General features: G+C 38.0%; 1 protein-coding gene across 4 annotated transcripts in view; it reads left to right on the forward strand.

Annotated features, from left to right (window-relative positions):
• TMEM117 (transmembrane protein 117) overlaps positions 1-25,078 on the forward strand; it is a 498,717-nt gene extending 473,639 nt beyond the window's left edge. For 3 of the 4 annotated variants that reach the window (XM_046013709.1, XM_046013710.1, XM_046013711.1), the window contains 2 exons: positions 11,221-11,350; positions 22,982-25,078. In XM_046013709.1, the coding sequence (XP_045869665.1) occupies positions 11,221-11,350; positions 22,982-23,628 (777 nt within the window). In that variant the 3' untranslated portion in view covers positions 23,629-25,078. Of the gene's footprint in view, positions 1-11,220; positions 11,351-15,672; positions 15,884-22,981 lie in introns of those variants that run through there. The other variant, XM_046013713.1, reaches the window with a different exon arrangement.
• The last annotated feature ends 206 nt before the right edge of the window (positions 25,079-25,284 follow it).

The following is a 25,284-nucleotide window of genomic DNA, read 5'->3' on the forward strand; positions in this document are numbered from 1 at the left end:
GCTTTGAATAAAATTACTAATAATGTTATATTTATGGAAATTGTGTCATCTTCTGCTGATCTACTGATAATTGTGAACAAGAAGAATTAGTCCGTGAAGTAAGGGGTTCCCAGTAACACAATAACTTGAAACAGTTCATTGACACACAGAACAAGGAAAGCTTGTTATAAAAGAGTTTGTGAGATTGCTATGCATATACATACATATACATATACATACATATATTATCCTTATAGTTCTCATTCCTGTGTTTCAGCTCTGCCTCATCACCTACATAGTATAAAAGTTTATCATTTAATGATATATGCAGCCACAATATGTGAGGAGCACAAATCTTACCTTCATACAAGTTCCAAAGAAACATAAAAGTTGTCTTTTTAGGAAGTTGCAAAGTTTGATAGCCATCACTAGTGGGCACTAAATCATCCCCCAATCCATCCTGTTTTCCCATGCAGTGATATAGGAGTCTGCCATCAGAGTGCCTAAGCGCTGAAAAATAGCTGTGAATAATAGCCTCAGGTGAGAAAACTGAAGTGCAGAGAGGTTGGGGAGATAGTATTCATAACTAGAAATATTCTTAGAGCCAAATCTATGCATTGGCAATAAAAATTCTAAGATGGTCATAAACCATCTAGAGTTAAATGCGCATCTCAGCCTGCACACTTTGCAGGCTTTGTCAGTGACTTGCAGGGTAAACATAGAACCACCGCCATGCCTTTACTTTGCCATGGAAGTTAGGTAGCAAAATAATTCTGGGAAAATATTATTTCAAGATAAGCAGCAACATACCATTAAAAGGAAACTTTTCATTACAAATATAAGTTAGCATCAAACAGGAACACATATTAGCATGACAGTTGGCCTTTAGGTGGGAAGATAATTGTGACATTGGAGCCTGATGGGGAAAAAAGGCATGGAAAAGTTTGATATGCCGTACAAAAATGTCTTTGGGGTCAGACTGACCTAGGTACAAATCATTTTGGTGTCAACCATGCAGTATTGGGCAAGCTACTTGACTGCTTTCTGATCCTCAGTTTACTTCCATGTAAAATGAGAAAAAGCCCACCTACCATATATATTTGTAGGTGGTTCAGAGTGGATCAGATACTTGACATAATGTAAGCTCATGACCAATGTTGGTTTGCGTAGTCTGAACAGAATATGAAAATTTAGTTGATCTCCTCAACAGGTGTTTTCTTTCTCCTAAATTAAGAGTTCTCATTTAGGGGGATGTAATGAAAGATAGTTCACAAGTTACTGACTAAATTATATCTGTCTCTCTCTACCATTAATCCATTGGGTAACATGGGTGGAGTCTTGTAACCTCTCTGCCTCTCATTGCCTATAACTGTAAAAGGGAAAGGTTAGCCTATTTCTTTATTACTGCCATTTGATATGTTTTGAGAATAGATGCTTTGCATATAGTGGGCATCGAATAACTGCTGAATTAGTTGAATAATAGTGTGATGCCATTCTATGGGGGACTTGAATGGGCTAGTGAGAACTTCGGCAAGAAATGTAGACTTACCATTCACTCTGTAAGTGCTATGTGAAATCTACAGGCCAAGTCCACTGTCACCACCCCTGCGTTCTCTGGATGGATTATGTCAATAAAAAGGCAGGCAAGTACTAACATGCATGTAAGTCTTCTTTACCCTAGCATATAAACATGTTCTCCAAAAGGACCCCAAGGGGGGGAATACCTCCCCCATAGATAGTTAACAAGGAAAACAAGGTATTTTAGGTTTTTCTTGGGCATTGACCTTTGGACTAACAATAGTTTCCAAAACTTGTTCAATTCACAGAGGGTATAATTCTCCAACAACATTCTTTCTATCCCTCTACCCGCCCCGACATACCTTGTTTTCCCTCTTACTTGAAGGTTGATCATTTGTCTCTAGAACTCAGAGGACGAATATTCTTGACCTAAAACTCATCGAAGAAAGGCCTGAAAAGTCCAACAGTTCAAATCCATTGCTCTAAAGGTTTTCTTTCTGTTCCTTTTATCACTGGGTGGTCCAGGGGGTCAGAGGCAGAGACTCTGTGATTTTCCAAAATCCAAAGTCTTTACTGAAAGGTAAAATGGGAGAAAACCACACTGGGTACAGAGCAGCAAAGATCCAACTTCTTGTCTCTAAAACCCTGCTGCATTCTAGACACAATGAACTTGGCCCAGTGTCGCTTTCTTTTGTTCTGTTCTTCAAGAAAACATCTATTTCAACTTTACAAACAGTGATGGTCATATTTATCAATTGGCGCAGCAGAGGTACTGACCAGTCAGAGTAGACATTGGCTTACAAACAACCAGAATACCCATATTGGTGGACACCAGATTTTAACATTCATCTTTACACATAAAAAGGGTATCTCAGGTCTCAGATTCCCTTATTCTACCAACATTCAATTTATGTTACACTAAAAAAATTTATTTGAGATTAGCATAATCATAGTTTCTTAGCAGTTACCGATATTTTTTCCTGTTCTCACTAATAACTCCTCATAAGAGTTCTGTATTATTGCCTCTACTTCTCACCCCCTATTTGCTTTTGAACAGACTCCAGTCAGGCTTTTGTCCATAATATCATCTTTCTCTGGAGCTCAGAGGTCCTCTCATGATCAACAACCCTCATATTGCCAAGTACTATAGTTACTTTTCAGTCTTCCCACTTGATATTTTAGGTTCATTCAACAGAATTAATTACTACTTCCTTCTTGAAATGCTTTCCACCTGGCTTCTAGGATTCTAGGAGGCCACTTTCTCTTGTTTTTCTTGTCATGTATGCCATTCCTTTTCAGTTTTCTTTACTGGCCTCTCCTCTTCCAACTTCTGAATGGTGGAGTGCCTCAATGATAAGTCCCTGGCAAGTATCCTCTTCTCCTGGCTTCGTATACTCTCTTTCCAGGTGATTTTATTCAGTTCTGTGGCTTTAGGTCAGTGCACTGCTGAGTCCCACATCTGTATCTCCAGCTTTTGCCTCTCCCATAAGCTCCCAACTACCTATACAATACCTCCATTTGGATCTAATAGTAACATGTCCTGAATAAATCTCTGGATTTCTTACCCACTTCCCTATCTTCTACAGGTGTATTGGTTCCTCGATCTTTCCTTACCCAGTGAATGCTACTGGTTGTTCTCACAACTGGTAAATTCATGTTTAGTTGGTAATACCTTTAAAATACCTCTTGATCCAAATACTGGACCACCCTCATTTACCCACTATCAACTTACATCTAAACTATTGCACTGGTCTCCTAACTGGTCTTTATTCATCTGATAGTCAGCCCACCACATTCCACATCATTCAAATGCCTAAGCTTGCTGTTTCTTGAGCACACCCATCTCATTTCCTCCCTAGGGTCTTTGCATTTGCTGCTGGTTCTAGCTGATCAGCTTCTCCTTCAGAACTTTGCAGGACTTCTTCTTTCATACCAATCAGTACTCCACACAAATGTCACCCTCGACAGAGAACAAACTGAGTCGCTTGATGGAGGGAGGCTAGTAGGGAATGAGCTAAATGGGTGATGCATATTAAAGAGGGCACTTGTGCTGAGTATTGGGTGTTGTATATAAGTGATGAGTCACTGAATTCTACTTCTGAGGCCAATATTGGATTATATGTTAACTAAAAAAAATTAAAACAAAAACAAAAACCAAAAACCAAAAGTCAGGGGCGCCTGCTTTATGTTATGTTCCAATGGGAGAGGCAGGCATAGAATGGGTTAAGCCTCTGCCTTCGGCTCAGGTCATGATCCCAGGATCTTGGGATCGAGCCCCACATTGGGCTCTCTGCTGAGCCGGGAGCCTGCTTCCTCCTCCTCTCTCTCTCTCTCTGCCTGCTTCTCTGCCTACTTGTGATCCCTGTCTGTCAAATAAATGAATAAACAAAATATATTAAAAAAAAAACAAAAGTCATCCTTGAAGAAGTTTCCTTTTGACTAACTAAACTAGCACCCACCCCCAGCTCACCATTCTTCATCCCCCAGCCCTGCTGGATTTCCTTCAGAGTACTGATTAACTATTTGACATCACATTATAATGTGACTTGCTGATTGACAGGTCTCCCAACTAGAATGTATGCTCTGTTAGACATTCCTGACAAAAAAAAGAATAATAATCATAGAAATGAACCCATTGCAAGAAATCCTACAAGTAATTTACCTTAACCAGCCACCTGATATTTAGATCAACTTCACACTCTTTATTTGTGAAGTGAACATTTTTATATTGAATTACATTTACCCACTGATCTCCACTATTACTGTTTTTTTTTCCACAGAGAAAAATGACCTCAATATTAAATAAAAATTTTACCAAAGACAGTAATATCTATTCCTTTGACAGCATGCAATTAATTTTTCTCTATAGCCCATAGAAAGAATTAGTCATTCAGACAACTGCATGAGACTATTGCTGGCAGCTTGCACAGAGTCAGAACAGATATTGCAGCAGTGACATTTTGTACCAAATGTGCAAATACAATAAAGCACAGAGTAAGCAAAGGGCTATGTGCTATTGAACTGCAGCCAGTATCTGAAAAATAACACAAAAGTGTGTTGTCTAAGAACTTCCTTCCACTAGATTTCCCTCTTCCCTTACAAGGAGAAAAGGAGTTATTAGGAGCTCTCCTTTGAGTAAAAAATATGCCAATCTATTATGTAGTTAATATTCATTGTTCTTAAGAAGTGCAAAGCAAGTCACGTTGTTTGGTAACTGATGGAAGAGTTCATCCAAAAGGACTTATTACCGAGTTATAACCACGTGCTTCTTTAGACCTTGCACTAACTTTGGTTATCAGCAACTTGTCATAGGCAGGGGTTTGGTTCTTTCCATCCCCCCACAGAGGAGTCTCTAAGAAGTCAAGTACTCTCTTGTGTACTGGTGAACTGTATTGCCCTAGTGAGGGATATTGATTTCCCATTATTTCTAGATGCCACATGATGCATTTCTAGTAGTTGTAAACACCTACAAGACTGATTTTTATTTTGTCCTTCATCACATCAGTCTGCCAAAGCCGGACCTCTGTTAATGAGGCCCCATGCATTTCATCAGACACTCTTCCATCATGGTGCTTAAAGGCTTTCAAAGGGTATAGATTTAATAAAGCTTGTTTTAGAAAACTAACTGCTGTTTTGCCAGAAGCTCATAGTGGGGTCCTTTAAAGGTAACAAAAACTATACTTACTTTTCAAATCTACTTTGGGATTGACTTATTTGCCTTTTCTACCTGCATTAAACCACGATTTCTATCTCACTGATGTGTGTTGGCTTTAAAATTAGCCTGGAAAATTCTTATTGGCCTTTGGAAGTAAGGAAGATCACTGATGAAGAAAATACATTAAATAACATTGCAAAATAGGCCTTTAGGATAAATTAGATTGTTTGGGCAACACTTTGAGAGTTAATTGGTATCTTTGGGTATACAAAAACACATGAAAGAGTGAAGTTCTTTCCACATTTTAAGTAAGGGTCTACAGTCTGACTTGGGATTTGTTCTACTGATGAATGAGATCTGCCATCTCTATCTACTGCTTTGACAAAAGCCTACTTCAACCAGAAAGCCAAGATTTTTCCTTAAAGATTTTAAATTTTAAAAAATTTTTAAATAGCATATAAATTTTTAAAATAGCCTCCTGAAAGAAAACTTTAAAATGTTCTAGAATTCATTTGCCCTTGAGGGGAAAAATAGTAACTATTAAGAGAAAATGAAAGAAAAACATATAAGAAAAAGGTATTTGTCAAAGGCCATCTGAGTAACCTTCTGGTATTTCACTTTTGTTCATCACCCACTATGGGAAATGACCCTCTACCCTGCTTTGTTTAATCACATGTTGGTTTACATTCTGTTTTTTTTATTCTTGGACTAGATTGGATGTGTCTCATGAGTTTCTTTAATTTACTAAATATAAATACGATAACTTAAGAGTATCTTGGATCATCCCAACAAGCGTTTTTGGTAACTCCCCAAACATTAACTCATCTCATAATATGTACATTTGACAACTTTCTTTCTGTAATTATCCACTGTCTCCTGACTTCTGGGATCTTTGGCAAATGGTTTAATCTTTGGGTTACCCTCCATATGACTGCAGTATACCTAGTTTATAGGGGGAAGAAACAACCAATTTTTTGTTCATAATAATGAGTCTCAGATTGATGTGTAATATTATTCACAAAAACAGGTGCTTGTTGTGTTGCCTCTGTTTACGTAAATCCATTCTGTGTTGCCATTTACATGAAGTCGAAAAGGGACTGTTGTGCATGTTTAACTTTCAGAGAGTTACATTCATCAATTCAACAAATTTTTGAGTTCTTACTAGATGCTAAGCACTATTTCAAATCTGGGGAATAGACCAGTGAACAAGGAGGGGAAAACTTCTGTAAGCTCCCTAGAGCTTATGTTCCAATGGGAGAGGCAGGCATAGAACAAACAAATAAGCAAAATTTACTATATGTCAGTGTTTTCAAGGATTTACTCAGCCAGTCAACCAAGTGATACCATAGCAATTTTGCCAATTAGAAGAATGATAGAATTGATGAAAGAAATCAGACACTTGAGATTCTTTTTTTTTTTTTTTTTTTTAAAGATTTTATTTATTTGACAGACAGAGATCACAAGTAGGCAGAGAGGCAGGCAGAGAGAGAGGAAGAGAAGCGGGTCTCCGGCTGAGCAGAGAGCCCGATGTGGGGCTCGATCCCAGGACCCTGGGACCATGACCTGAGCCGAAAGCAGAGGCTTTAACCCACTGAGCCACCCAGGTGCCCCGACACTTGAGATTCTTAATAATAAACAATAATATCGCCCAAAGATGAGTACAATTCTTCAGGCCACCATGGCTCACTGTTACCTAAAATCCTATTGCTAGGATGCTTGCTAACATAGAAAAGCTAAGGACATTTACAAGCTGGGGAGATTTTTGGTCAACTGATGTTCTGATATTCATGGGACTAAATCTGTTTTTGAAATAGGAGAAATAGAGATTAACAAACAGAAAACAGAGCATAACTGTAAAGTTTGCTTTTGAAAGCATTTTAAGCTAAATCATCTAATGCGTCTAAAGAGGAGATATATAACTTATTCCATTGAAAAATGTTGCTACTTTTTATTAACATCTAAAAATCTATTGTCAGTTCCAGTCTAAATGGTTATCAATACTCTTCAGTAAAATCTAACCTAATCTATCTCTTAATTTCCTAAAAAACAGGTGGCCAATATTTGCCACCCCCAAAATATAACTTTTGCCCTGATACTGTGGCTTTAGTTTTGTGGGGTAGAGCAATTAGTGTTATTACATTTTTATCCTCTTACGCTTTTCTAAATAGAAATGAGTTCTCTTCATTTGATTTGGAAAACTGAATGCTAGTTGGGGAATTCAAAACATTGTTGGTTTCAAGCTTGAGTTCCTCTGCATGGTACCAACTTCTTTTTCTTGGCCCCAAGGCATGAGTCTCAATGAGAAAACATGAGGGAATGGTGAATCCAGCATATCCTGAGATCATTTTGCCTATATACTGAACGCTGCCTTAAAGTTCTGTCCAAATGTGGTCCATGAATGATAGGGCTCCATTTGGACAGAATCAGATTTGGACGCCTTAGTCCAAATTACATGTCCAAATGCGATTTTTATTGCTATAGGCAGAGTAAGCCATAGTATAAAAGAAATAAGCTTAGATATATACCACAGCACTGCTCATTTATACTGACATGGGAAATATGCCCATCTGAATGTAAATTAACTATTTCTTATATGAAGCAATATACAAAGTTAGAAGTCTGTTCATCACCATGAACGGAGAACTGGAGTAGCATGTATATGACCTGATATGCCGAAATAATTCTCACCTCTGAACCACAAATGCGACAGATTTCTATAGTGATTGTTAGATTTAATAACAGAAAGAAGGCCGTTTGGGGGCACCTGGGTGGCTCAGAGGGTTAAAACCTCTGCCTTCAGCTCAGGTCATGATCCCAGGGTCCGGGGATTGAGCCCCGCAGGGAGCCTGCTTCCCCACCCCCCGCCGCCTCGGCCTGCCTCTCTGCCTACTTGTGATCTCTGTCTGTCAAATAAATAAATAAAATCTTTAAAAAAAAAAAAAAGAAAGAAGGCTGCTTTGAATTACTAAATATTGATAACATTTCTTGAAGAACAAAATAAATGCACATTTCATAATAGGTACAGTATTAACTTATATCTACTGTGGTCTTTGTAGCTAAACACATCTTGCCTTGTCATTCTCTTAACATTTTGATCTTGTGTTCAAAATACATATTTTACATTTATGCAGCAGGAAAGAAAGCCATGATTCTCATGACATTTGTATCCAAGCTTTTCACCGGGACCTGGAACCAGCTTTACGTGTGATTCTGAAAACAGACCCATCTGCTTCCTCTGCTTCACTCTCAGGATAAACTTGACCTTGGGATCATGTAGGGAAACAGTCATGGTTGTTGGCCATTTCCCTGTCTCTTTCCTCTGTCTCCAGCACCTGCTCACTGCTGTCCAAGCATTATCTCAACTTCCCAAGGAGCCTGTGAAGTTACTGTATTTAGCCCCAATTTTTAGATGAAGAGGCTGACACCTAGGGAGATTCAGAACTCCATCCCCCTCCCCTTTTACCTCCTTTAAGTAAATACCTGGGGTATCATCAGCCTAAGATATGCCTGTTCATGAAGACAAGCTTCACTTCCTGCAAATGGAAACAATTATTATTAGCATTCCAATCTAAGCCAAGTGTTGTCAGAGTTTACACTAACCCAATAATGAGTCTGGAGAAGTATGCAGAGTAGGAATTGAAGTACAAACACTGGAGTAACAGACAGAGAAGGAGAGGGGCAGGGAGTCCAAGACTAAGGAAAACCAAAATATGGTGATTATAAAAAAAATAATGTAGAACAGATAACTCTAAGAGAATGTAGCTTTTTTTTATTAATCCTCTTTCCAAAAACTTTTCTTACTAGATACCAACTACTTCTATCACACATTTCCCTAAACTCCTTATACTCATGCCCTCTTTACCAGGGGGAAAAAAAAAAGTAATGCCATTATCCAGATAAGGAGCAAGACTTTCTCATCTCATTTGCCTGCACTCTATTTCCTTAATTCATCTTTGTTTCTCCAACTACAGGTGGGAAATCATTGAGGAACTATTTTTTCATGAATCAAGTTTTTTCTCATTCTACAAGAAATCTCTAGAGATCACTTTCAAACTAAAACCAATTTCATACCCAGTAGAAAACTTTCATTTCATGGAATAAAAAGCTAAATGAGAATAGTCCAAGAACATCTTTCCAAAAAGAAGGTACACTAAGTATACTTGCCCAATTACTACCAAGAAGTATTCTCTTTCTTAAACCAAGAAATAAACAAAGAGAATTGCTCTGTTGGTAATTCTTTGTGTTATCTAGGGCAAGTGAAAGATACTCTGGTTATCAGTCCTTTTATGTGTCAAGCATAATTTTTCATGGGAGATGTCAGTTATATTTTAACAAAAGACCAAATTCAACTCCAATTCTCTTACCAAGAGTATTTCAAGTGACATAAAAAGAACAAGGTATTGATGAAAAATGAAGGAAAATGCATTTTTTAAAAATGCAATAATTCACAAATATTACTGCCAATCTATTTCCTACTAATATTTTAGATCAAAATGTTCTAAATTATCCAGCTTATGCTTTGGGTTTTCTGAATTTTCCAAATTACATGTCTATTTACTGCTGAGGTCTGAAAAGCAAGGAGAGGTGAGACAACTAGCTATCTGCAATAGAAAAAGAGGATGTGGTATCATTTCATTTTTCTTTTTGTGTCTTTAAGAATTTCTGATTAGCAGTTTGGAGTGATCCATAGATCATGAAATTAATAGACATTGGAAACTTACCTGGTTACCATCACTTTCATAGGTTCCTTTCCTCTGAAACCTATTCCCCCCTTGGCCAGAATTCTCAGCAGATAGGGTAGTGGTGAGGTGCCAAGGTGGCTCAATGGATTATGTCTCTGACTCTTGATCTCCACTCAGGTCATGATCTCAGGATCATGAGATCGAGTCCCATGTTGGGCTTTTTGCTGGGCAAGGCGCCTGCTTGAGATTCTCTCCCTCTCCCTCTGCCCCTGCCACCCCCCTCACCTGCTTTCTATCAAAATAAATAAATAAATAATAAATAAGGGGAATGGAATGGACATGGACACTCCTATGATGTTCAGGCACTTTATCATTGGCACATCTGTATCAGCTGAATACAAGAGATACTTACTTCTTAAATTGAAATAATGTATTGAAATCTGAAATTCATATTTCATCACTTTTTCAATAATATTTTTAAAAGAAGTTCACTAAATATAGGACTGATAATTTAGTGATTATTTATTAAAAGTGGAAATACATGTATTAATGCTTGTGAATCCACCTCAAATGTTTTTTCATATTTAGTCTTTTTTTTTCTTCACATGCTAGCTGTGAACTTTGGTGCTGTACCCAAAAGCCAAGAGCAGATGAGACACCTAAAAATATCCTCATTTGCAACTGTTTCCCTTCCTTATGAGAAGGAGGGTCATCCCTCCTGATTTTGCCTTATAACAAGAAAATAACTAAGACAATTTGGGAATTAATTCATTGTTCATCTCTCATGCTAGCATGTCAGGCCCTCCATCATTTTGGTTCAGATTGATGCTAAATTGCAAAAGAACAGAACAGGAGTCTGGCATTTTTCCACTCCATGTAGTTACTAGCAGAGATGATTAATAAAAGTCCCTTGGATATGACTTGAGAAACTTGGTTAAGTGAATTAGATCCTCTTTACTTTGTCTTCTTACACAAAACATAGTATTATGGGGTTCATATTTTTTAAAGGTAGTGAAACAAAATATAACAAAATTAGCACATATTATAAAATATGGATCACTTCTTTCTTATAAAAATTTAAGATCAGTTCTCCAGAATGAAAGAGAGAAACACATATAGATGCAAATCAATTCTATATTGGTTTCTTACTACCACATTAAAGAGAAAATCTGAGGATGTAAGTTATGACTTAATTTTGATTTTGAATGCACACAACTACCTAATGTACATAAAATAACCATCACAGAATGAAACAGATACATCTAACAGCTTGCTGCATTTAAATGATTTTAAAATATGTGCTTGTAAAAAGTCAATTTTTGGTATTTTGCTGCTTAGAAATGGAACAAATCACAAATATGTTTTTATGTTGATTTTCTTTGACAGGACTGGGAATTCCCACATTTTATGGGAGATGTTGATGTAAATCTTCCTGGATTACACACTCCTCACATGCAGTTCAAGATTCCTTTCTTCCAAAAGATCTTCAAGGAGGAATATCGTATTCACATAACAGGTATGCTAACTTTAAACACGATTTGACTGTCTCCTACTTAGAGTAATATTAGCTGTTATTTAAAAAAAAAGCATTTTAGAGGCATGCATACATATAGTTTTATTTCTCATTTAATAGTGCAAGGTGGTCCTGGATCAGTTGTGGTTTCCAAACTATCATTCTGGGACTTAGGCTACTAGGGGCTTTTCAACATCCAGCAGACAAATGAGAATGTCGAGAATGGAGAAGAGGATGAAGAAGGCTTATCTTTTTCTTAATCGCTTTGACATGGGGAAAAGACATGTGCCCTCCAGTCGCATTTCATTGGCAGTAATTCATCAGATAGCCCCACTTAGAGTCAAGAAGGAAATATGGTCCCTAGCTGGACAGCCACTTCGGTTGATATCTACTGTACTTGCATCTGCTGTTCTCGCAGGAGGCCATGGTTTCAGCACGGACAGTTAGCTACTCTACCATGTTCCAGATACCTGTCCACCTTGGTTTTCTTCATTAGATTGCTTGCTTTCTCACAACATACAGCTTAGTATGTTTTTTCACCATTAACACTCTTTACACTGTGTTCCTCAATTCCTGCTGAGATTGGAAGTGTGGTACCCTAGAGCACAAATCAGACACTATGCCTTTAGGGGTTAGGCCACTTCTCATTTGATCAAAGCCTCCTTCTGTGGCAGAGCTCATGTTTCTCTCAGGTAGGTCTCCTGCAGATCCTCACATTGGTGAGGAGCTTTCATTTGCAATGAAGCCCTCTTTTTGAAATGGCTCTGTTATGATTTATTATAGTATTCCTTCATGACATCTCAGTCATTATCATCTGAAAAAGGTCTTCCTAAAGTTGTGTTTTATACCTTTTTTTCCCCTAACCAGAAGCAGACAGCCGAATGATCACAAAAAGGATGGTGTTAGTTCCCAAGCTGTTCAAATGCACGAAGTTAATGTGTGTGTTTGTGTGTGTGTGTGTGTGTGTGTTTTAAAGACAATGGCTTAGGATCCCACACCTGCTATAATAAAAACTGCTGAAGAAATCTGTGCTTACCCTACCGTCTGTGCTGCTAAGTAAAAATAGCCCAAGCACAGAAAACGTGAACATCTGAGTCCTGCAAAAAACCTTTGCTTCCCAACTTGAAGGCTGGTTTTCGCTTTGAGCATGAAATGACCTTCCTAAATTGGAGAATGAGCTCATGAATAGGGAAGATGCAGCAGGTTTCTTTTCCATTCAAAATGAATGAGACCCATCTATTAAATTCACTGGGTAAATCAATCAATTTGAGTTCAGGTCACATAGTGTGGTTTCAGAGTCCCCACTTAATCTCTGAAGTATGCTACCCTCTCGGACTTCTCAAACAGCTCTCACACACACATGGCATCCTCATATCCCTTTGGGTGGGCTTTTGCCTGGACCATCTGTTCCTGCTATCAGCTCTTGTCCCAGGCCATCATGGCACTAATATTGTCTCTGAATGAATATCAGAACCCTCGTCAAAAATATACCGCGGCAGTGCACAGTATCAGGTTAAAGGGAGGCTGAATATTGAGAGGAATGCATTGGTAAGAAAAAAACCCCAAGCTATTAAAAATATTTAATTTGGGGCTATTTGGCAGGGCTTAGTCATATATGCTATCATTTATGGACAGGGACAGGTTCAGGTTCAGGTTATGGGTATGCCCAGAGCTTACCCAATTTGGAATGCTCTAAGAATATAAAAGCAAAATTATGACTAAAGATTATTTTAAGTGCCTTGGAAGAAGGACATGCTTACAGGAGTCCTTGAAGCTTCAGTGTAATTAGCTTTGAGATAAAGCCTCCTATGCAGTTGAGCTAAAACCTTTATTCTTACAAGTATTGTTTTCTAGAAACTTAAAAGGAAGAAGACTGGCTAAGTTCTTGTAATGGAGACTGCACATTAATAAAGAGTGTGAGAGGTGGAAATTTATTGTAGTTAAGGTTTTGATGCAGTGTTCGCCAAATGATGCTGATAATTATATCACTCAAGATATATATCTATAGATTACACATTGTTGGGCCCGATTCCTAATAGCTCCAACTCAAGAAGTCTGGGCAGAGGCCAGGGAATGGGACTTTGGAAGAGTGATCCCAGGTGATGGTTATTGGGAACTGCTCCTTGGTGCTGGAGAGCCACAGGGAAAGCCAATAGAGTACAGGTGGGCTATGGGGTGAAGAGTTCCACCATAAACAATTTAAACCCTATTTTGTGGTAGGATGATCATATGCCTCCCCAGATCCGTGTTAAAAAAATTCTAGGAAAATGGTGGCAGGTTTGGAGGCTGAAGAAAGTCTGAACTGTTCCCCTCTCATTTTGTTCTGTTACTCTCTTTATTCTGTTAATTGCTGAATATGTGGCTGAGGACACCCTCAAGTATCAGCTAGTCTCCTGTGAATGGCCTCTTTATCTGACTTTGTTAGATCATTGTTTCTGAGGAAACCTAGATAAAATTTCCTAAAACATGGTACATGTTGCACTGTAATATGCTCAGTTGTCAGTAGCCTGCAAATTTCCAAGTCACCTACAAACTCTGAACAAGCTAACTCGATCAGCTCCTCCAAGTTCTGCTACTTTTTGTAGGGAAACTCAATGCTTTTCTTTTCCTTTTTTTAAAAGATAATTTTTTAAATTTTTAAAAAAAATTTTTAATTTATTTAACAGACAGAAATCACAACTAGGCAGAGAGGCAGAGAGAGAGGAGGAAGCAGGCTCCCTGCTGAGCAGAGAGCCCAACGCGGGGCTCTATCTCAGGACCCTGGGATCATGACCTGAGCTGAAGGTAGAGGCTTTAACCCACTGAGCCACCCAGGCGCCCCTCAATGCTTTTCTTGATGAGTAAATATAGTATTATCACTGGGTTATTAAGCATGAAACTCTTTATGTTCATCAGTGGTTCTCAAATTTCAGTGTGTAGGAGAATCACCTGGAGAGTTTGTTAAAAAGATCTATTAGCCTCATCTCCAGAGCTGGATGCCTGAGATAGGAGGTGGAGCCTGGAGGCTGGGATCCAGCCTTCTCTTAAGCATTCCCAGTTGATGCCTCTGCATGCTGCCAGAGGACCTCTCTTTGAGAAACACTGCTGATGAGAAATACTTTCTACAGTCAAAATTCCTCTCATCCCAGCTTTTATGTTCATATGCAACTCAAAATCAGAAGCCACAGGACAGAATGAAAATTCAAATAGAAATGAGGTATTAGTGAGAAGGGCACAAGATAGAGTCCTGCTAGGAGATGGAAAGTCAGGGCTGGGGCCAAGAAAAGAGGTCCCAAAGCAGAGTATGTAGGGAAACATCTGGGTGACCACAGAGGAAGCCAGAGTCAGGGGTAAGAAGAGATCCCATGGATCCCCAGACAGCTCCAACTGTCGCTTTCTCTGCTTGTGTTTGTTCTGTACTAGAAGAGTCTGTGCAAAGACTGGTAGGGCCTCCTGGATTCAAAATGGCTCCACCATGGCCTCAACTATCATTCCTCTGTGTTTTGGAAATAACGTTCAGTGCATGCTGAGAAAATGGAAAATGGTGCCTGGACTCTAGCTCCAACACTGACTTTTGGTATGGCCCTTGTCAAGCTCCTTAACCTCTTGGAGGCTCAGTTCTCTCATCTGTTAAATGAGAACAGTAAGGTACTTGACCATGGGGTTGTGAAATTTAATATGTACAAGGCACTTAAAACACTGCCATTTGGTAAGCACTCGGTAAACTCTCACTACTTTTACCTGAAGCCTTTGCTCAGAGTCCTTCCAGAGCTTGTTTTCCTATTTAATTCAAAAATATTAGGTAGCCTAAGAGGGGGTTCTTTTATTATTTATCCACTATTCTGAATTCTCTACTGTTATCTACTGAGTCAAGAAGGAGAAAGCTAAGAAAGGAAAAAAAAAAATCTCTCTTCCAATGAAGAGCTCTGTATGTAGAGGGTTATCTGACACTGATGAGTTCCCATTGACATTTTTAAAATATTTAGGATTTGCGTATTTTCTAATCCTGATTCCATGCTAGTTTTATTTATGCATTTCAGAAATGACTTGAATTGTTGCATCTGTTTAGCTCATCTGGATCCCCCTTGACAGATGGTTTGCTGCAGTGTGTCTGAGCTTTCATTTTATAAGCTGGGCTGCAGCTTATAAAAATAATCATCTCTATCCAAGGGTGTGTTAAAATATTTTTTCCTGGGAATTTTGACTTCAGTAACAAAGGGGATAAATAGTTAATGATTAGGTCACATAAGTGCTTTTAGCCCAAGCTCATTGTTCTTCTCTTAAACATGAATGCTAAATGTAACCATGTAATTATCTCCTCTGGCCTCTTCCCTTCTACCTATGAGGTGAGCGCAAAGATGGATTCAAAGTGTGATGTACTAAGTCTCTGGAGGCAAGAGAGGAATGGCCTCTCAATTCACTCTCGGAAGCTCCTCTGAGTCCTATTAATGCCAATCCCGGTGGAAGCTCTGCCATCTGTCATCCCAGCCAGACAAAGGAAGTGTCCCATTGGTGGCCATCATCTGAGTAAATTAGGAGGGGGCTGGGGGAAAGGCCAGAAGGAAGGCCTGTGCATCTGTGAGGAGAGAACTCACACTGTTGGCACGATGATGCCCACGGGAACCCTTTGGGCAAAAATGAAAAATGTAGAAATAAACAAACCTCCATTGCGTCTGTGTTCTATTTCAGTTTCCTGAGTGGTGTGAGGGCACAAGTGCTTTACAATGGCAAGAGTGTGGAAAATAATGAATAAAACCCTCCGTTTTATTTCCATAGGTGTATGATTTCTGGCAAATGAGTTCCCAGAGATTGTTTTTTAAAGAGCTCTCCTGTGCCAGTCGGATCGTGGGAAGTGCTGGGGAGGACAGACCAGTGGTTCATCCAGAATATTCTGTCTGACAAAATTAACAAGGGGCTTGTTAAACAGGGAAATATGATGCATCCTGCTCACTGTGACAGTCTCCAAAGATCATGAATTTATCCAAAGTACACAAAGACCTCTTGCTTTTCTCTCAGTTGTGAATTTTTCTAAACCTTTCCTGAAGCAGTTTCTATTTTCAACACGTTTATACAGCTCTCAGAGTTAACTATGTTTATTTCCACATAAAGCAGCAATTCCCCATATTTGATTTGTCCAGAACTCATCTTCTTCAAGGCCATGGATCTTTGCCCGAAGGCTGTCAGCCTTTTCTGTCCCTGAGCTGGTCTGCCATGTACCAACTGAGGTGTCCTGTCTTCATTTATGCATATATGAGTATTTTTGTTATAAAACTCACACTCTTCAGGAATAGTCTTTACAGCCAGAAGAGAGACTTGATATATATAATGAATTACAATCTTTGAGATATGAACATTTTGCTTTTCCCAATTTTCCAGATTATATCTGATTTTAGCAGTATCCTAAAATTCATCAGGTCATTGTGACACATATATTTGATTTGGAAGACTATAAGTTCTTGTTATTTGGACACATTATCTCAGGGTTTGCCTATTGGTTAATGGACATTTTCTGCATTCATACTTGTCTAAGCTAGGATCTGGGGAATACAGAAATAAAAAAGATACAATTCCTAATCTCAAGAAAGTCAGAGTCTAATGGTCACCTAATTCAGTATAATCCCATGGCTTTCCCCTCTCCTTGTATCATCGCAAGTTCCTACCCCTACTCATCATGTTGGATTATGTCCCACTTAGGAAATGACAATGACAAGAGAGGCACTTAGAGGAGCTATATTCATTGGCTTTTAAGTCTTAAGATGATGCTTTACTAACTCAAATAGCTCCTATTAATTCATAAATTTTTTAGTAAGTGTCTTCAATTTACTAAATGTTCTCCTTATGAACCAAGCACTAATGTGGTTTCCAGATATCCCTAAATTACCTAGGGTTACTTGAAGAGATGCTAACTTGGTGAGCCCTGTTTTCACTGCTCATGTCTGGAATGAAAAGACATTGAATATGGCCAAGAAGCCTGTTACAGCAAACAGTTATTTCTTTAATTATCTAACATTTACCTTTTTCAAGGCCATGTTTGCTTGCTGTCCCATAATGGATATTAAAAGGCTTTGTGGAGCATGACTATTTCAGGTATCTGCAATAGAGGCCAGAGTCTGGCCAAGCAATGGCACTAATTCGGTTGGAATGTGCCCACAGCACAATTCAATCTCAATGCTAACTGGCAACCGTACGGGGTTAAAAAAAAATTATAATTGCCTATCTGAAAAATGAGAGGCTTCTTATATGATGGAACTATCAGTACTTTATACTCTTTTATCCTTAGTTGAAAAAATTACATTTTCCCCCAAATTGTTGTCATTTCCTATGTTAAGTGGTGGTGATATTTAAAGAAGAATCCTTTTAAAACCAACTAGCCCAGGATTCTATAATCTCCCACAATGTAAAAACATAAAATTACCATTATAATATCATTTTTGACAATCAATAGGATTCATTAAAGGCACAAAATACAAGAGAGAGATAATCCCACCAACACCATGCAGTGATTTCTCATTAAAGGAGACAGTGAGCTATTTCAACAAGGAGATTAATAGAAATAATGTATGGATTCTTACCCTCCCTTCTTGCTGATTTACATTATGCTATGTAGTTGAAACAACAGGAGGAAATGCAAAATCTCTCCTGTGATTAATGCTGAAATACTAAACCTCTTGTTATGGTTGATTGTACATTCACAACAACACACTTGGGAAATGGCAAGAGAGCATTTCTGTTCTTTTCCTTTTTGTGTCTGATATCCGTTCCATGTGGGTTGTTTCAGGGACTCAAAATTATTTTTTATGGAAAACAGTGTTTCTCAGAATATACAATTTTTAAAGGAAAGCTTTCTCTGCATGAAAATTGTGTATTCCATCTTTTTTGCCCTAATGGTGAGATTTCCTGGCCCACCATAAAATGTTAAGCTTTAGGTGATGTTTATTTCACTGGATTCACCAAAGAGATTTTTAGGGCTGAGGAGAAACCTGAAAGATCAATAGCTCAAACCCCTCACTTGATAAACGAGACCAGTGACACTGAGTTGTCTCCCATGATTTCGCTTTCCGGTTTGCCACATCTTATAGGGCAAAAGTAATTTTTTAAAGAGGAGAAAGCATTACAAAATTAATGAAACACTGTGTGGGAAAATGGAAGGATGTTAGCTAAAGATGAACATCATTCCTCTGTGCAAATGCATAAACGGGCCAGCAGTTTGTGTCATGTGGGCTAGAAACAAACAAAAAGTAAGAAGAGCCATTTCTTCCGCATTTTACCAGCTTCAAGTTTCAGCTGACTAACTTTGACAGGGGGCTGGGAGGGGTAGAGACAGTGCTACATCCACAGAAGAAAAGAAATAGGATGTCAGTAGGGAACCTGCCTCACTCTGTTCTCTCCCCTCTGCACTTTCCACCCCGACATGGCCTTGTCTGTGGAGGGGACACTATTGAAGACACTATTACCTGTCCTTAAGCTTCAAAATCTACGTATATAATAAATGACCTATTCTCAGGACCATTCTCCTGCAAGTTGTAGACAAATTATCAATTGCTAAGAATTTTTTCTTTCTTTCTTTCTTTCTTTCTTTCTTTCTTTCTTTCTTTTAAGATTTTATCTATTTATTTGACAGAGAGAGATCACAAGTAGGCAGAGAGGCAGGCAGAGAGAGAGGGGGAAGCAGGCTCCCCGCCGAGCAGAGAGCCTGATGTGGGGCTCGATCCCAGGACCCCGAGACCACGACCTGAGCCAAAAGCAGAGGCTCAACCCACTTAGCCACCCAGGTGCCCCTGCTAAGAATTTTCAATGTGTTACATGTGCTGATTCACAAAGCATGTTTACATGTAACTACACACTGTGTCCTCTTAGGTAACTGGTTCAGTTATATCTACCCACCAATGTCAGTGCTCAGTGATTCCTGCCATTTTATCCAAAGTGAGATATTTGATCACTTTTAGGATATATCTTTGTTATACATATGATCACTAACATAACAATTAAAAAAAACAAACCCTTACATGTTCTTCTCTCCCTCTATCCCCAAGATCCTATAGTAACTGAAAACACAGAAGAAATAAAGTATAGAAATAATACTCCCTTACATTTTTTGCAAACTTAATATATTTTAGAGAACTTATTCAACTATAACTTCTCATTTTATCCTCACAATCATCCTTTGAGGTAGTTATGATGATATTGTTCTCTATTTCACTGCATAAAAAATTGAATTCACATAGCTAATAGGGGTATGAGGATTTGGGGGAAGAGGACAGAATCATAGAACAAGAAGTCATCTGGTTCAGTTTCCTCAATTTGAAAATAAAACTATTGAGGTCTGGAGAGGTTGAACAGGTAACCCAAGGTTGTATTATTTAACTTGAGTGTCAGGATGAGATTCATCTGCTGATTTCTAGTCTGCAGTTTTTTGTGACTGTGGTTCTCCCTCTCCCAGATCTGTAAAGATGTGTCAGAGAGGGGGGATGATACCCAATAACTGATGTCCAGCAACACTTTTTAAATTTGCTCCTCTTCCATCTCATCTAAATATTCAGACTCCAGGTCACGTGAGAATAACATAAAGTGACTCTATAATGTTAAAATGTAGTGGTCAAACTCACTCAGCACCATTCAACTTGTGGGAGAAAAATAATAATAATATAAAGTTTGAGGAAGAGGTCCTCCTATCCTCAGGGTTTCTTTTTAATTTATTCAGTGTACATTCACTGCAGTTTTTATACTCTGATTTTCTTTTTTTCCTTGTCTATTAACATTCTCTAAGCATCTGTTCCCACCAGAACAGCACATTACTCCAAGCTCACTGAGCATTCCTTTCTTCTCCCTGATTCTGTGATGCTGCTTATCACGGTCTCTGACACCCTGTTACCCTAGATACAGGGACCACTTTATGAGGGACTACCCTATTCATGAGTTAATAAAAGTGACCTAGAGAGTACAGGTTTCTCCGAGGGACCTTTGTGAGTCAGGAAGGCGATGGTCAGTCATACAGATTCAAGGACAGTCTGGCTTCACAGCACATGCAGTTTATAGCAAGATGATAAGTATGAATCTCCTGCAACAGGGAAGCACCTGAAGCCCCTCTCTCGGTTGCTTTCCATCATGGAAGCTACCAACCATTACCTCCTTAATACTGGATGAGAATCTCAGAACTTTTTCAATTCACTTGTTTCTCGTTCCTCTCCTGCTTTCTCTTCCTACAATATTCTCTATTATTTTCTTTCTCTCTCCTTTCACCCCTTTCATATCACCTCATCTTTTCCCATATGCTATTTTATCTGCAGCATAATAAAAATACAGACTGAAAGAAATGCACCATTTTCCAGACTGTTCTCTGTCCTTCTTTTCTTTCAGGGACTACATGAATTGCTACTTCCTCCAAAATCTTTTCTGCAGATACTTCTACGGTCCTCAGTTTTTTGGTTTTTTTTTTTAATTTATTTATTTGACAGAGAGAGATCACAAGTAGGCAGAGAGGCAGGCAGAGAGAGAGAGAGAGGAAGAAGCAGGCTCGCTGCTGAGCAGAGCCCCCGATGCGGGGTTCAATCCCAGGACCCCAGGATCATGACCTGAGCTGAAGGCAGAGGCTTTAACCCACTGAGCCACCCAGGTGCCCCCAGTCCTCAGTTTTTATTCCGTTTCCCCAACATCTTTTGTGTTTATAGTTTATATCACTCACCTGGCACTTCTCCAATGTGGCCTCTTTTTATCATTTATCTATTGATGCCTCTGTTCTGTTTTCCCAACAAGACGATGAGTTCTTCCCTGGAAGGCAGAAAGGTCTGTGCTCAGCAGCTACTAAGGCAACCTACAACAGAGACTAGTACGAGCACAATAAATGTTCGATAATGATGCTCTCCTTTGTGTTTGACTGAATTTCTCTGGCTTGAGCATTCTTTACTTCTTTTATGGTTGATGCTTAGTAAGAATCTGTTTTAGTTTTGGATATGACTCCAGAAGAGCAGGAGTGGTTAGAACTTAACAGTGCCAGATGTTGTAGTTTATCATATATGGAAACAACATTCCCAGTGTTTCAACTTACCTTCTAGAGGGATATGTGAAATAAATCATTCTAGCAAGAGTTTCCACTACAAAGATTGTAACAATTGTAGGGTTGACAATTTCAGGACAGGCAGAGTTATAATTTCCAGTCAGTTAGTTTACATAAATTCTCCTGATGGAGAAGAATTGTACCTTCCCAAGCAAATGCATTATCATGGCTTAGGCAAGACTTTGATGTTAATAGTAGTAACAATAACTGGGTTTCTTTTATGCACCAGGCACTCTGTTTAGCATCTAATAATCTTATGAAATACTAATACTAGTAGCTTTAATAAGTATAATATTTTATGCATGTAAAGAAACTGAGGTTTAGGAAATTTAAACAACTAGCCCAAGATCACAAAGCTAGTAAATTTTGGAGCCAGGATTAAAACTCTTCAGTTTTGTATATAGTAGCAATGTAAATATGTAAAAATGATGACAAAACACTTTCCTAAACTCTTCACAAAGTTATATTTTTACATAGCTATACATTGTTAGAATACATATTGCAAAATTCATTTTTAACATTCTTGGTTTAATAAGTTTGCCCAAGATTCTCTCTCTCTCGTTTGATACTTTATCTTCAAATACAAAATAAAATAATTTTGACATTATATATATGTGTGTGTGTGTATGTATATATATATATTTATAACTAATCTTTTAGAACCTGTTATATGTATCACCTAATTTGCTATAGCAAACCTGTGAGGTGAGTACTACTATGTTATTATACACTTGATACTGTAAAGTTTGCAATAAATTGTGTTTATAAAAAAATTTGATGGAATCTAGTATCCCTTGAAAGTTTCCCCATAGTCTTTTCACTTGCAGATGTAAATTTATTTTTAAATTCATTATCATTAGATAATATGTCTCTAAACAATGTCTTGTATGAAAATTTTAAATACTACAAAGAAATTGTAGTAGTTTAACAACATCTCCAAATCCTGTCTTCTAAAGCAGTTTGTCAGCTTTGGTTGTATTTATATGTCTGATATATATGTCTGATAAATGGATTCTGTTCAGTGAGAATTTAATGCAATTATTTTAAAGTCTTGAATGCTCAAGAATTATTGATCTGAATCACATCAACTAATGGTTTAATCAACAGGTCACCTACAAACAGCACTGTGAATTCAATTGATATACTTGCAGTGTTTGCATTGTAAAATGATTTATTTCTTGCCTACACATAATTATAAAACTGTAAGAGATGTTCAATCATATGTTAGACTTTTCTATGAATGTCATTAGAACTTTGTTTTTAAACATTAACTGAAATGTTCTAGAGAATAGCCTATATGGAATCAAATTTGAGTACAGCTGTGGTGCCTATCAAACAAGGAGGCTTAATCTAATTAGTGTAAGTAGCATAAATTATTGACTCTGGGACCCACAGTCACATTTTCATGTGTCTAAAATACAATCAGGAAATATCCTTTGCCAATTCACTTAATGGCAGCATAGCCATCTTGAAAAATTGCTAACAGACCTAAAACGTTAACAATTTATGCTTGTATGCCATTGTCTCCATTTTATTGGAGAAAGCCCTATTGCAATTTTATAGGTCTTTGACTAATATGCAGTTTTTTTTTTTTAATGCAGGTAAATGGTTTAACTATGGAATTATCTTTCTTGTCTTGATTTTGGATCTTAATATGTGGAAGAACCAGATATTTTATAAGCCTCACGAATATGGACAGTACATTGGCCCAGGGCAGAAGATATATACAGTGAAAGACTCAGAAAGTTTAAAGGATTTGAACAGAACCAAACTTTCGTGGGAATGGAGGTCCAATCACACTAACCCTCAGACTAATAAAACATATGTTGAGGGAGATATGTTCTTACATAGCAGGTTCATAGGAGCTAGCCTTGATGTCAAGTGTCTAGCTTTTGTTCCAAGTTTGATAGCTTTTGTGTGGTTTGGATTCTTCATTTGGTTCTTTGGACGGTTTCTGAAAAATGAGCAAGGCATGGAGAATCAAGACAAAACTTACACTCGCATGAAAAGAAAATCACCGTCAGAACATAGCAAGGACATGGGATTCACTCGAGAAAACACACAGGCCTCCGTGGAAGACCCACTGAATGACCCTCCCTTGGTCTGCATCAGGTCCGACTTCAACGAGATTGTCTACAAGTCTTCCCAGCTCACGTCAGAAAACTTAAGCTCGCACTTGAACGAATCTACCAGTGCGACAGAAGCTGATCCAGACCCAACGACTTCTAAAAGTACACCTACGAACTAGATTCACTTACTTGGAAATAGCACAAAAAGCAACCTTGAGTGTAACTTTAAAGAAGTTAGTCTTTCCTTTTGTAAATGTAAAGTTTACGTAGTGTTAGGTGAAGGAACACAAACAATGCCACAACGGTGCTCAACATGCTTTTTCTAGGACTCATTGTTTTCTATTTGTATTATAATACACGTGCCTACTTATATCTAACAGTCCTCTAGAGATTGCTTTTCACAATTGCACAAGCTATTTACTGACTTCACAGCATAGTAGAAGATTAGCTGATTACCCGTGTATCTGATGTTCAACCATAGTGGTGCCTTGAGACATTAAACTGTTTTTACCTGTACCAGAACTGAAGTGTGGAACAGTCCTCGAACTTACTTCACATGGGGTTTTTTTGTATACAATTATTTTGATCTACACTTGATGTCTTAGCAGGAAACAGATATAGCCAAAATGTGGCTTAGGAAGTATCTCTTGTTTCCTATTCAACAGTGGAGTTTGTGACTTTGACAGTGGGATTGCAGAGGCCTGGTGATTACCTTTGAATTTGTTTTGGCTATCTGCCAAATACAAATACTGATTCAAAATTCAGTACTAGGAGAATGATAATCCAGCATGGGTCACTACTTTGAAATGTGGCTTTCTCCAACCAGTAATTGCAATTAGATGATAAGACCTAATTATGTTTTCCTAATTAAAGATAAATTGCTACTTGATTAAAAATCCTGCCCTTCACCTATGAGAACAAAGGTTAAGAGGCACAGTTGGGTGAACTCTCAAATTTATTGGCATTTACACAAAGCACTAGAAAACCAAGGAACTGAAGTTTTAATCATGTGAGGGTTGTACAGCCTACTATCTACAATATTTGTACATCTTTCTGTAAATATGGCTGTGGACAATGAAAATTGAAAAACATATGCCAACCCTGAATAAGGGAACTCCTCTAAAAATCATGCAGCAGAACCTTGTGAGGTAGAAAAAGATGTGTGTGCATGAAACAATCTATTCAGTAGCTTGTTTTGTGTGTGCATTTTTTAAAGAATTAAACATCATACATTAATAAATACAAATTATGTATCAGTAATTATGTGATGTTTTTTGTTTGTAATAAAGGGATTCACTTGTATCTTATTTTAACAGCGGCTCACTTAATTTTTTTTTTAACTTGATGTCAGATGAGTTGAAAAATGGAATACACCCAATGTGCTTTTAATTTTGTTCCATAAATTGTGATTACATGTTCATGAGTGGTTAAGGGGAGATCATTTTAAAGCAAAATTATTTTTCTGTCATATACTGACATAGCTGCATTTTGTCTCTATGATTTTTTAAAATATCTGTTTTGATCTGCTTTTAAGCTTGCAGCATGCTGAATTTAGCATGCATAACAGAAATATGCATTTATCTGTCATTTGAGAGCCAGCTTTAATAAACATCTTCCTACAACTGTTTACTAAGCAATTGGAGCCATGCCCCTGCTGTTTCTTTTACCTTTAATAGCCATGCCTGGTGCTGCTTAGAATCATAAATATCTCTGACACTAAAGATGCAGAGATCAAGCTCAGCATAGTAACCTACTGACCACACTGTCCGAAGAAACTGACCATGTTATTGCTTATATATGGTAACATTGGCCATTACCGAATTTGCATAGTATAA

Source organism: Meles meles, chromosome 7 (genome assembly GCF_922984935.1).
Source record: "Meles meles chromosome 7, mMelMel3.1 paternal haplotype, whole genome shotgun sequence".
Classification (NCBI taxonomy): Eukaryota; Metazoa; Chordata; class Mammalia; order Carnivora; family Mustelidae; genus Meles; species Meles meles.